Source organism: Oncorhynchus masou, chromosome 24, assembly GCF_036934945.1.
Source record: "Oncorhynchus masou masou isolate Uvic2021 chromosome 24, UVic_Omas_1.1, whole genome shotgun sequence".
NCBI classification, from domain to species: Eukaryota; Metazoa; Chordata; class Actinopteri; order Salmoniformes; family Salmonidae; genus Oncorhynchus; species Oncorhynchus masou.
The window spans coordinates 43,205,427-43,220,146 of NC_088235.1; the positions used below are offsets into that span (position 1 = coordinate 43,205,427).

A 14,720-nucleotide genomic window follows, 5' to 3' on the forward strand; every position below is an offset into this window, starting at 1 on the left:
GTCTGTTTGGTTCGTTTCACTGGGCAGCTCGTGGCTGTGCTTCCCTTTTGTAGTCTTAATAGTTTGCAAGCCCTGCCACATCTGACGAGAGCCGGTGCAGTATGATTCAATCTTAGTCCTGTATTGATATTTGATGGTTCATTGGAGGGCATAGCGGGATTTCTTATAAGCTTCCAGGTTAAAGTCCCACGCCTTGAAAGCGGCAGCTCTAGCCTTTATGGCTTCTGGTTGTGGTATGTACGTACGGTCACTGTGGGGAAGACGTCATCAATGCATTTATTGATGAAGCCAGTGACTGATGTGGTGTACTCCTCAATGCCACTGGAAGAATCCCAGGACATATTCCTGTCTGTGCTAGCTTAGCATCTGCTTCATCTGACCACTTTCTTATTGACCTAGTCACTCGTGCTTCCTGCTTAGGTTTTTGCTTGTAAGCAGGAATCGGGAGGATATCATTATGGTCAGATTTGCGAAATGGAGGGTGAGGGAGAGCTTTGTACATATCTCTGTGTGTGGAGTAAAAGTGGTCTGGAGTCCCCATCCCCCCCCCTCTGGTTGCACATGTATCATGCTGGTAGAAGTGAGGTCAAACGGATTTAAGTATCCCTGCATTAAAGTCCCCCGGCCACTAGGAGCTCCGCCTCTGGATGAGCGTTTTCCTGTTTGCTTATGGCCGTATACAGCTCATTGAGTGTGCTCTTAGTGCCAGCATTGGTCTGCAGTGGTATATAGACAGCTACGAAAAATATAGTTGTGATCCGTCTTGGTAAATAGTGTGTCTACAGCTTATCAGGAGATACTCGCGAGACTTCTTTAGATTTCATGCACCAGCTGTTGTTTACTAATATACATAGTCCACCGCCCCTTGTCTTACCAGAGGCCGCTGTTCTATCCTGCCGAAAAAGCTTAAAACCCGCCACGACTTGGTGAAACATAAGATGTCAGTTTTAATGTTTTTAATGTCCCGTTGGTAGGATATATGTGCTCGTAGTTCATCTATTTTATTATTGATTGATTGTACGTTGGCTAATAGGACCGATGGTAAAGGTAGTTTATCGAGGTTGACCGATTTTATGATTTTTCAACGCCGATACTGATTATTGGATTGTGCTTTTGTTAAATCATTACACATTTGGCGAAGTAGGCTGTGATTCGATGCTAAATTAACAGGCGCCGCGTTGATTATATGCAACGCAGGACAAGCTATTTAATCTAGTAATATCAACAACCATGTGAAGTAAACTAGTGATTATGTGAATATTGTTTTTTTATGTGATACGTTTAATGCTAGCTAGTAACTTACCTTGGCTCCTTGCTGCACTCACGCAACAGTACGGGGTGAGTAATCGCTGCCCTGATGTCAAGAAGCTCTTTTCAGTCATAAGACATGGCGGCAGAAACATTATGTACAAAATAACGCAAAAAAACATGCACAATTGGTTACGGGATTGTAAAATGTCCATCTCCTTCGGTGCATTATTATTGATGTTGACATGTGTCTGTTACTTGAACCCTGGGAAGAATTTATTTGGGCTGCAATTTCTGAGGCTGGTAACTCTAATGAACTTATCATCTGTAGCAGAGGTAACTCTGGGTCTTCCTTTCCTGTGGTGGTCCTCATGAGAGCCAGTATCATCATAGCACTTGATGGATTTTTGCAGCTGCACTTGAAGAAACTTTCAAACTTTCTTGACATTTTCCAGATTGACTGACCTTCATATCTTAAAGTAATGATGGACTGCTGTTTCTCGTGCTTATTTGAGCTGTTCTTGCCCTAATATGGTCTTGGTCTTTTACCAAATAGGGTTATTTTCTATATACCACCCCTACCTTGTCACAACACAACTGATTGACTCAAACGCATAAAGAAGGAAAGAAATTCCACATATTAACTTTTAACAAGGCACACTTGTTAATTGAAATGCATTTCAGGTGACTACCTCATGAAGCTGGTTGAGAGAATGCTAGGTGTGTGCAAAGCTGTCATCACGGCAAAGTGTGGCTACTTTGAAGAATCACAAATATAAAATATATTTTGATTTAAGACTTTTTTTGGTTACTACATGATTCCATATGAGTTATTTGATGTCTTCACTATTATTCTACAATGTGGAAAATAGTAAAAAATAAAGTAAAACCCTGGAGTAATTAGGTGTTTAAACTTTTGATTGGTACTATATATTTTACATTCCCTTTCTCTTTTGTGAATGCTCATTCTCTTCCTCTATTTCCCTTGTTCTTTCTCCTGTCCCTCCCATGAGCGACCATTTTTCGTTTCAATCATGGAAGCCTCAAGCTACAAAGCGTTTAAGTACCCATTCATGTTCTCATTGTGAGGCTATTTATTATTTCCATACTGTTTATAACACCTTTGTGAAAGGCATTTTCAAGCAGATTTAGGGTTGAGATAAGAACGGAATTCCTTGTAAATTATTTATTGATGTGAATGGGACACTTGCTGGAAATTGAATTAATAGGTGGTTCTCAAGTCTAAATACTGTCCCATATAAATAAATTATACATGTTCAATTGAAATAACCAATGGAACCAGTCAGCAAAACTGTAAGTTTCAAATGGGGCAAAATGTTGTTTTTCCTGACATGTTAACCCCAATGCCAATCCACCATAACACAAATGTCTCTACTGTTCATGAATTATGTAGGCCTATAGTCCCAGTCAATATTAAATGAAACGTTGCTGCCCTGCCTGCCGGTGGGGATAACAACCTGTGGTTACCTAGGCTATCCCATTGGCTCACTGCAAAGACTTCACCTTTTTTAAATGTAATTTTCTTGTCTGCTTGTTTTAGTTAATTGCAAACTTGAAAATGTAAGAAAAGTACAACATGGCTAAAGATGACTTTTTTTATTGTTGTTATTATTATTTTTTAAATATTGCACTTAGATTGTATCTTTCATCAATATTATTGTCTGCATCACTTCCAATCCCCCATATACACTACTGTTCAAAGGGTCACTTAGAAATGTCCTTGGTTTTGAAAGAAAAGCAAATTTCTCTGTCCATTAATATAACCTCAAATTAATCATAAATACAGTGTAGACTTTGTTAATGTTGTAAATTACTATTTTGCCTCCCGGGTGGCGCAGCGGTGAAGGGTGCTGTGCTGCAGCGCCAGCTGTGCCACCAGAGACTCTGGGTTCGCGCCCAGGCTCTGTCGTAACCGGCCACAACCGGGAGGTCCGTGGGGCGACCCACAATTGGCCTAGCGTCGTCCGGGTTAGGGAGGTAGGGATATCCTTGTCTCATCGCGCACCAGCGACTCCAGTGGCGGGCCGGGCGCAGTGCGCGCTAACCAAGGTTGGTATCCAATTGTGGTATCCAATTGTTTAGTAGCTACTATCTTGTCTCATCGCTCATTGCTACAACTCCTGTACGGGCTCGGGAGAGACGTCCTCCGATACACAACCCAACCAAGCCGCACTGCTTCTTAACACAGCGCGCATCCAACCCGGAAGCCAGCCGCGCATGGTGTTTCCTCCGACCCCCCGCCAAATTGTTGAATGAGTTTCCTGTAAACAGTCTATATTATATTCCTAAAGATTACTTTTTAACATTGCCTGCTCCTGGGAATTCTCACTACTTAGAAAAATGGCAGTGCTAGCAGCCACGTGATTGTAAGCTAGCTACCGACCGAAATATTAAGCTAGCCAACAACACAAACAAACGGACTATACAGCTACAAGTAGTGAGTGGAGTTACAAACAAACTATACTAAACAAGTGAAATGTCTTACCTGTGATGAAATGTTTTCCACACACATACAAGTCACATAATAAGCTGCATGGATTCACTCTGTGCAATAATAGTGCTGAACATGATTTTTGAATGACTACCTGATCTCTGTACCCCACACATACAATTATCTGTAAGGTCCGTCAGTCGAGCAGTGAATGTCAAACACAGATTCAACCACAAAGACCAGGGAGGTTTTCCAGTGCCTCGCAAAAAAAGCCAGCTATTGATAGATGGGTAAAAAAGCAGACATTGAAAATACCTTTGAGGATGGTGAAGTTTTTCATTACACTTTGGATGGTGTATCAATTCAAACAATCACTACATAAATACAGGCGTCCTTCCTAACTCAGTTGCCGGAGAGAAGTAAACCGCTCAGAGATTTTACCATGAGGCCATTACAAACTGTGTAATGGCTGTGATAGGAGAAAACATTGTAGTTACTCCACAATACAAAAATAAATGACAGAGAGAAAAGGAAGCATGTACAGAATAAAAATATTCTAGAACAGGCATCATGTTTGCAATAAGGCACTAAAGTAAAACTGCAAAAATGTGTCCAAGCTATTTTTTGTCCTGAATACAAAGTGTTATGTTTGGGGAAAATCCAATACAACACATTACTGAGTACCACTCCATAATTTCATGCATAGTTGTGGCTGCATCATGTTATGGGTATGCGTGTAATCGTTAAGGACTGAAGACTTTTTCAGGATAAAAAATTAACTGAATGAAGCTAAGCACATGTAAAATCCTAGAGGAAAGCTTGGTTCAGTCTGCATTCCACAAGGCACTGGCAGATAAATTCACATTTCAGCAGGACAATAACATAAAACACTATGCCAAATCTACATTGGAGTAGCTTACCAAGAAGACCGTGAATGTTTGAGTGGCCGAGTTATAGTTTTCACTTAAATCTGCCAGAAAGTCTTTGGAAAGATCTGAAATGGTTGTCTAGCAATGACCAACAACCAATTTTACAGAGCTTGAAGAATTTTGAAAAGAATAATGGGCAAATGTTGCACAATCCAGGTGTGGAAAGCTCTTAGAGACTTACCCAGAAAGACTAACAAATGTGATTCTAACATGTATTTACTCAGGGGGTTGAATACTGATCTAATCAAGATATATTAGTGTTTTATTGTTCATTCATGTTTTACAAATGTTAGAATTTTACTTTCACTTTGACAGAGTATTTTGTGTATATCTTTGACAAAACATGACAAATCTATTTGAATCCCACTTTGTAACACAACAAAATGTGGAAAAAGCCAAGGGGTGTGACTACTTTCTTAAGGCACTGTATATATTGCCCACCATTTGGGAACCACTGCCCTAGAGGCACCAATTCATCCAACTTTAGAGAGCCTTATGAAATATGAATATGCACAGATCTCTTTCTCGTCACCGTCAGTTGTAGTGTTTCTGTACTGAGACTGTAACTCATCTTGCCATAATATGTAGACCTGTACTGTATCATTCCACCCACATCTCTTTGGCTGCGTTCCAATAGTCTTATTTCACAGGGTTTGGGTTGATTCCATTTCAACTAAATGTTATTTAGGATAATGTATTTCAATTGATGAATTTCTTTTTTATTCAGGGCACAAATGACTTTTGCATAAATCCTTAATTGATGTCAGTAAGACACTTGCATGGAAATTTGACTCTCAAATATTATCCTTATTGAATACCAATTCATCAAGATTTACTTGATTTTTGATACTTGAGGTGTTAACTTAATGTACAGTACAAAATGTCATATGAGCTGATCCTGGCAGTTAATGTGTATTTTGGTTGATTTCAATCAAACCTACATTGCAGTTTTTACACAGTAGAATATAAACATTACCTTTCTTCCAGTGGACTAGGATAAAAGGCAGAATAAGACGTGTGCACATTTCAGAGTGGGAGATTGGAAAGGTAAGGGCGCAGATTGCAAGTAGTCAGAATACCACCTTGGGGCAGTAGATATTATAAACAAGGCTTCATCTCTCTCCCTACTTACCTATATATGTCTCTACCTCCCTCATGCATGCCGGCCCTGGCATTAATCCAGTTGTTCTATGTACTGTATATACTAAGTACATAGTGCTGTCACTATACAGTATGTGCTAAAGCAGGGTTTCCCAAACTCAGTCCTGGGGACCCCAAGGGGTGCACGTTTTGGTTTTTGCCCTAGCACTACACAGCTGATTCATATAAACTACTAATCATCAAGCTTTGATCATTTAAATCAGCAGTGTAGTATTAGGGCAAAACAACAAAACGTGAGGTCCCAAGGGCTGAGTTGGGCAAACGCTGTGCTAAGGCTTCATCCCTCTCCTACCCATTTCTCTCTCCTGTTCTACCTCCCTCAGGTGGGCTGGCCCTGGCATTAGTCCAGTTCTTCTATGTGAAGTACCTGGTTCTGTTTGGTGTTCCGTCTCTGCTAGCTGGACTGGATGGGCTGGCCCCCCCGAAGCTACCACGCTGTGTCAGCATTATGCACAGTTTCACAGGAATGTGGAGGTGAGGCTGGAACACACACACACACACACACACAGGCGCACTGTCGCACACAATCTATTTTAAGTCCGATCACTGCTGCTCTTGAGATGAGGCTGTAGTAGGATCTATATTAGAGACTGTTTGCTACAGCAGGAAAATAATCTGCAATAGAAAATGTTAATTATTTAGTTGATTTTATAATGAATGGACATTTTTGTAGGGTTGCTAAAAAAACTTTTGGAAGGGAAAATCAAGTCTTAAATTTCAGTGGAAATTACAAACCTCAGAAGCCTTTTTAAAACCTCAAATACACTAAGTTTAAAATGTCCTGCATTGCAAGAAAGTTCTCCAGCAACAGAGGGATCAAATTAAGATCCTACATTTGTATACAACCAGTGCATTTTTTATCTTGGCCTGCAACAGAACGAGACAAGATTGTCAGTTTAAGAGTCTGTCTGTATGTCTGTGTGCGCATGCCTGCGTGTGTGTGTTTTGAGATGCAGTTTCTACTGCGTCAGCAGGTAAGCTTGATACGGCTTGCTAGATCCATTGTAGGCATCAAACAAGCCAATCCGTCTCATTTGATTACAAAGCTGATGTAAGTGCTGTGCCAAACTTTTACTACAGGTGGCAGAGTAGCCTAAGTATGTCAATCAATTGAAAGTCTTGGGAATTTAATAGGAATAGAACACACAATGCTCATCAATGCCATTTGACATATTACATAAGTCTTTAATAATGTGTAAAAATGCCATATTTGATGGCTGGGTCATGATGGCCTGGTTCATGTCCTATTTTTACTTTAGGCTGACAAAGACCGTGTAGGCTGAGTGGCTGATCTTAGGTTGTTCCTAAAAGGCTTTAATGGGAAGCATGTAGCAGGTCTTATGTTGGCTTTCATGTCGAAACCCTGGGTGTTCTCTTCAGATTCAGTGATCTCTTACACTGGCGGGTGTTCTTGTTCAAGAAGTAATGGGGAAATGCGTCTGTTCTTTTTTTTAGTCTCAGGTGAGAAAGCTGTAAAAAATTTTTTTTATATATATATATATATATATACACACACACACACACACAGTGCCTTGCGAAAGTATTTGGCCCCTTTGAACTCTGTGACCTTTTGCCACATTTCAGGCTTCAAACATAAAGATATAAAACTGTATTTTTTTGTGAAGAATCAACAACAAGTGGGACACAATCATGAAGTGGAACAACATTTATTGGATATTTCAAACCTTTTTAACAAATCAAAAACTGAAAAATTGGGCGTGCAAAATTATTCAGCCCCCAAAAGTTAATACTTTGTAGCGCCACCTTTTGCTGCGATTACAGCTGTAAGTCGCTTGGGGTATGTCTCTATCAGTTTTGCACATCGAGAAACTGGAGCCCCAGATCGAGGGAGATTATCAGTGGTCTTGTATGTCTTCCATTTCCTAATAATTGCCCTCACAGTTGATTTCTTCAAACCAAGCTGCTTACCTATTGCAGATATAGTATTCCCAGCCTGGTACAGGTCTTCAATTTTGTTTCTGGTGTCCTTTGACAGCTCTTTGGTCTTGGCCATAGTGGAGTTTGGAGTGTGACTGTTTGAGGTTGTGGACATGTGACTTTTATACTGATAAGTTCAAACAGGTGCCATTAATACAGGTAACGAGTGGAGGACAGAGGAGCCTCTTAAGAAGTTACAGGTCTGTGAGAGCCAGAAATCTTGCTTGTTTGTAGGTGACCAAATACTTATTTTCCACCATAATTTGCAAATAAATTAATTAAAAATCCTACAATGTGATTTTCTGGATATGTGCAGTGCATTAGGAAAGTATTCAGACCCCTTGACTTTTTCCACATTTTGTTATGTTACAGCCTTATTCTAAAATTGATTAAATAACTGTTTTTTTCTCATCAATCTCCACACAATACCCCAAAATGACAAAGCGAAAACAGGTTTTTGCTTAAGTAAGACTCAAAAATTAGCTCAGGTAAAAGTTAAATAAAATTAAATTGTCACATGCGCCGAATACAACAGGTTTAGACCTTAACATGAAATGCTTATTTACAAGCCCTTACCAACAATACAGTTACAGAAATAGTTAAGAAAATATTTACTAAAATAAAATAAAAAGTAACACGAAATAACAATATCGAACTACATACAAGGAAGCAACATCTCAAGACATCAGTAAGGAAGTTGAAGCTTGGTAGCAAATGGGTCTTCCAAATGTACAAGGACCGCAAGCATACTTCCAAAGTCAGAAAATTAGACAATTAGTGGGCAGAAATGAAAAAGCGTGTGCGATCAAGGAGGCCTACAAACCTGACTCAGTTACACCAGCTCTATCAGGAGGAAGGGGCCAAAATTCACCCAACTTATTAAGGGAAGCTTGTGGAAGGCTACCCAAAACGTTTGATCCAAGTTAAACAATTTAAAGGCAATGTTACCAAATAGTAATTGAGTAGATGTAAACTTCTGACCCAGGATGTCAAGAGGATCTGAGGACCCTTGTCAAGTCTTTTCAGTCTCCTGAGGGGGAAAAAGTATTATCATGCCCTCTTCACAACTGTCTTGGTGTGTTTGGACCATAATAGTTTGTTGATGTGGACACCAAGGAACTTGAAGTTCTTTTTTTATATTTTCTTTTTTTATACACCTTTTTTCTCCTCAATTTCGTGGTATCCAATTGTTGTAGTAGCTACTATCTTGTCTCATCACTACAACTCCCGTATGGGCTCGGGAGAGACAAAGGTTGAAAGTCATGCGTCCTCCGATACACATCCCAACCAGCCGTACTGCTTCTTAACACAGCGCGCATCCAACCCGGAAGTCAGCCGCACCAATGTGTCGGAGGGTACACCTTGCACCTGGCAACCTTGGTTAGCGCTCACTGCGCCCGGCCCGCCACAGGAGTCGCTGGTGCGTGATGAGACAAGGACATCCCTACCGACCAAGCCCTCCCTAACCCGGACAACGCTAGGCCAATTGTGCGTCGCCCCACGGACCTCCCGGTCACGTCCGGTTACGACAGAGCCTGGGCACGAACCCAGGGACTCTGATGGCAGAGCTGGCGCTGCAGTACAGCGCCCTTAACCACTGCACCACCCGGGAGGCCCGAACTTGAAGTTCTTGACCTGCTCCACTACAGCCCCGTCAATGTGAATTGGGGAGTGTTTGGACCTCTTTTTCCTATAGTCTGCATTCAGCTCCTTTGTCTTGCTCACATTGAGGGATTGTTTTTGTCCTGGCACCACACTGCCAAGTCTCTGACCTCCCTATAGGCTGTCTAATTGTAGTCAGGGATCAGGCCTACCACTGTTGTCATCAGCAAACCTAATGATTTTGTTGGAGTCGTGCTTGGCTACACAGTCGTGGATGAACAGGGAGTACAGGAGTGGATTAAGCACACACCCCTGATGGGCCCGGTAATGAGGATCAGCGTGGCAGAAGTGTTGTTGCCTACCCTTACCACCTGGCGGTGGCCCGTCAGGAAGTCCAGGGTCCAGTTGCTGAGGGAGGTGTTTAGTCCCAGGATCCTTAGCTTAGTGATGAGCTTTGTGGGCGCTATGGTGTTGAACGCTGAGCTGTAGTCAATGAACAGCATTCTCACATTGGTGTTCCTTTTGTCCAGGTGGGAAAGGGCAGGGTGGAGTGCGATTGAGATTGTGTCATCTGTGGATCTGTTAGGCGGTATGTGAATTGGTGTGGGTCTCGGGTTTTCGTGATGATGGTGTTGATGTGAGCCATGACCAGCCTTTCAAAGCACTTCATGGCTACTGACGTGAGTGCTACTGGCAGTAGTCATTTACGCAGGTTACCTTCGCTTTCTTGGGCACGGGTGCATTCTGTTTCCTTTGATCATCCTTGATGATTCTACAACTTGATTGGAGCCTGCCTGTTGTATATTTTATTGATTGAACATGATTTGGAAAGGCACACACCTGTCTATATAAGGTCCCACATTGACAGTCCATATCATTGCAAAAATCACGCCATGTGGTTGAAGGAATTGTCCCTAGAGCTCCGAGACACGATTGTGTCAAGGCACATAATTTTATTTTACCTTTATTTAACTAGGCAAGTAAGTTAAGAACAAATTCTTATTTTCAATGACGGCCTAGGAATAGTGGGATAACTGCCTTGTTCAGGGTGACCAAGAACACGATGGCCACTCGGAGAGCTCCAGTGTACCTCAGCAGAGATGGAAGAACCTTCCGGAAGGACAATCATCTCTGCAGCACTCCACAAATCAGGCCTTTGTGGTAGTGGCCAGACAGTAGCCTCTCCTCAGTAAAAGGCGTGATAGCCTGCTTTGAGTTTGACAAAAGGCATCTAAAGGACTGCCAGACCGTGAGAAACAAGATTCTCTGGTCTGATGAAACCAAGATTGAACTCTTTGGCTTGAATGCCAAGCGTCACGTCTGGATGAAACCTGGCACCATCCCTACGCTGAAGCATGGAGCTGGCAACATCATGCTGTGGTTATGTTTTTCAGCAGCAGGTACTACGAGACTAGCCAGGATCGAGCCAAAAATGAACAAAGCAAAGTACAGAAAGATCCTTGATGAAAACCTGCTCCAGTGTGCTCAGGACTTCAGACTGGAGCGACGGTTCACCTTCCACCAGGACAAAGACCCTAAGCACACAACCAAAACCACGCAGGAGTGGCTTTGGGGAAAGGCTCGGAATGTCCTTGAGTGGCCCAGCCAGAGCCCGGACTTGAACCCAATCGAACATCTCAGGAGAGACCTGAGAATAGCTGTGCAGTGACGCTCCCAATCCAACCTGACAGAGCTTGAGAGGATCTGCAGAGAAGAATGGCCCACCTGTATTTAGGGAGTTTCTCCTAATCTTATAGTGTCAGATCCAAGAAGACTCAGGGCCGTAATCACTGTCAAAGGTGCTTCAACAAAGTACTGAGTAAAGGCTCTGAATATTTATTTAAATGCAATATTTTCTTTTTTTTATTTGTCATGAATTGGCAAAAATGTCTAAACCTTTTGCTTCGTCAATATGTGGTATTGTGTGTTGATTAACCTCTTGAAACTCCCCATCCCGGATCCGGGATCGTGACTAAAGCCTCAGGCTCATTAGCATAACGCAACGTTAATGATTTCTGAAAATCGCAAATAAAATTAAAATAATGCGTTTGCTCTCAAGCTTAGCCTTTTCTTAACAACACTGTCATCTCAGATTTTCAAAATATGCTTTTGAACCATAGAAATTGACTAATTTGTGTAAGATTATGCAAAGCTAGCAATGCATTTTGAATAACATGTAGCACGCAACATTTTCACAAAAACCAGATAACCAAATAAATAAAATCATTTACCTTTGAAGAGCTTCTGATGTTTTCAATGAGGAGACTCTCAGTTACACACCAAATGCGCAGTGTTTCCTGAAAGCGTCTGTGTGTAGGAGAAATCGTTCCGTTTTCTACATTGCGCCTGGCTACTGAAACGAACCGAAAATGCAGTCACCTACAACGTAAAACTTTTTCCGGATTAACTACATAATATCACCCGAAACATGGCAAACGTTGTTTGGAATCAGTCCTCAAGGTGTTTTTTCACATATCTCTTCATTGACATGCAGTTCGTGGAAGCTTGCTTTACTCTCTGTATTGTTTGGAAAAATACTGGCAGGTGACTTTTGCGCACCAATTTCGGCGCAGGACACCGGGCGGACACGTGGTAAATGTGGTCTCTTATGGTCAATCTTCCAATGATCTGCCTACAAATACGTCACAATGCTGCAGACACCTTGGGGAAACGACAGAAAGGGCAGACTCATTCCTCTTGCGTTCACAGCCATATAAGGAGATCATGACAAACAGAGCCTCAAAAATCCTTGTCATTTCCTGGATGCCATCTCATCTTGGTTTTGCCTGAAGCTCACGTTAAAGGGCACGCACAGAGAAGATCTTTGTATTTCTGGACACGTCAGAGTGTTTTCTTTCGAACAGTAGCAATTATATGCATAGTCGAGCATCTTTTTGTGACAAAATATCTTGTTTAAAACGGGAACGTTTTTCATCCAAAAATGAAATTGCGCCCCTAGAGTTCCAAAAGGTTAATGAGGGGTAAAATATTTTTTAATACATTTTATAATAAGGCTGGAACGTAATAACATTTGGAAAAAGTCAAGGGGTCTGAATACTTTCCGAATGTACTGTATGTACTCTACCGGCCAAATGTTTAAGAACACCTACTCATTCAAGGGTTTTTCTTTGTTTACTATTTTCTACATATTCTGAAATATGCTGAGCTCTTTTGGGCTGTTTTTCCTTCGCCCCTGAGGTCCTACTCATCCCAAACCATCTCAAGTGGGTTGTGGAGGCCAAGTAATCTGATGCAGTACTCCATCACTCTCCTTCTTGGTAAAATAGCCCTTGCACAGTCTGAAGGTGTGTTGGGTAATTGTCCTGTTGAAAAACTAATTATAGTCCAACTAAGCCCAAACCAGACGGGATGGCTTATCGCTTCAGAATGCTGTGGTAGCCAAGCTAGTTAAGTGTGCTTGATTTTGAAATAAATCACAGACCATGTCACCAGCAAAGCACCCCCACACCATCACACCACCTCCTCCATGCTGTATGGTGGGAAATACACATGTGGAGAAGCAAGTCTCTTCTTCTTATTGGTGTCCTTTAGTAGTGGTTTCTTTGCAGCAATTCGACCATGAAGGCCTTATTTCACACCATCTCCTTTGAACAGTTGATGTTGAGATATGTCTATTACTTTAACTCTGTGAAGGATTTATTTGGTCTGTAATTTCTGAGGCTGGTAACTCTAATGAACTTATCCTCTGCAGCAGAGCTAACTCTGGGCCTTCCATTCCTGTGGCGGACCTCATGAGAGCCAGTTTCATCATATCATTTGATGGTTTTTGTGACTGCACTTGAAGAAACTTTCAAAGTTCTTGAAATGTTCCTTATTGACTGACCATGTCTTTAAAGTAATGATGGACTGTTGTTTCTCTTTGCTTATTTGAGCTGTTCTTGCCATTATATGGACTTGGTCTTTTACCAAATATAGGGTTATCTTCTTTATAACCCCCCCCCCCCCCTGTCACAACACAACTGATTGGCTCAAATGCGTTAAGAAGGAAAGAAATTCCACAAATTAACTTTTAACAAAGCACACCTGTCAATTTCAATGCATTCCAAGTGACTACTTTATGAAGCTGGTTGTGAGAATGCCGAGAGTTTGCAAAGCTGTCATCAAGGCAAAGGGTGGCTTTTCTGAACAGTCTCAAATATAAAAGTTATTTTGTAAAATAAAATAAAAAACATTAAATGAGTAGGTTTTCTTAAACTTTTGACCGGTAGTGTATATAAGCCAGTTTTGTCGTTACTGAAAAGACCGTTAATTGGGACCTAAATCACCTTACCCTAAGCACCATGTGAACCCCAAGCACGTGTAGTATTACAACAGTTAATACTGGTTGTGTCGTCATTAGGTTCTGTACTTTTTCCAGGCCAGGTCACATGGTAAGAACAAACTGTCTCTACACATATATGGCACACCAAGAACTCACATTTGATCTACTCGCTGCAACAAGATCACTCCCACTGTATGATGCTTAGGGTTTCTAATGTAATGTGTTTTGGATTACGAGGTTAATTTCTTTATTACAGTTTTCTTATCTGAGAGCAAGGTTATAAAACAAAGTGTTTCCTTCTACTTTGTTATAAGCAGCAGTGTTAATAACATACTAAAATACACCTCACAGCGATGGAACACATTAGTGATGGGGGGAAAAAATCAATAGTTCCGTATCCGGATATTATTTCTGATGATATATTGTATCGTTTGACAATCTCAATGTGATTTTTTTCGCTAGTTGGCTGTACCTGCACCAAAATGGCATTTTTCCTTCATATCTTGTTCGCCATCTTCTTTTTAAATAGGTAGCCAATTTGTTTTAAGCAGTTTTATTTCCATGCCTGATCAAAACTCGTTTTCTCATTGCTCTCTTGCAGACATATGGTGAGCAATATGTTTTGGAACATTGAATCGCAATAAAATAAAAAAATAAAATAAAAACAGTATCGAATCACATTACATATAGAATCGTGAGAATTGCAATACATATCGTATCCGCGCCTAAGTGTCGTGATAATGTCGTATCATAAGGTCACTGGCAATTCCCAGCCTTAGAAGACAGCTGGGTTACAACTTATTAAAATACCTATGGATGGGAAACCATCTCTCAAACCCTCTTTCTTACCCTGGGGCATAGACACAAACTTTACAACTCTCCAGCCCCAGCAGACACTTGACTGCCCATCACCACCTTTGACTCTGCCTACCTGCATCTCCTGAGGGTGCCTGTCCAATAGGCAGGTGGGCCCGGACAAGTAGAAAAGCACAGTCCAGACCAGTCCAGGCTCAGTTTTCAGCAAGCAGTGGCAGATCAAGGAGCTCTCCCATACATCTCTGCCCTCCACGCCAACAGCTGGGCCACACCCCATGGATCTTCCTTCTGT

At 41.5% G+C, this 14,720-nt stretch overlaps 1 protein-coding gene across 3 annotated transcripts in view; it reads left to right on the top strand.

The window, feature by feature from the left end:
* Positions 1-14,720, top strand: part of hhat (hedgehog acyltransferase) — a 105,610-nt gene that overhangs the window by 23,603 nt on the left and 67,287 nt on the right. For all 3 annotated transcript variants that reach the window (XM_064933996.1, XM_064933997.1, XM_064933995.1), the window contains one exon: positions 6,114-6,264. In XM_064933996.1, coding sequence (XP_064790068.1) covers positions 6,114-6,264 — 151 coding nt within the window. The remainder of the gene's footprint in view (positions 1-6,113; positions 6,265-14,720) is intronic.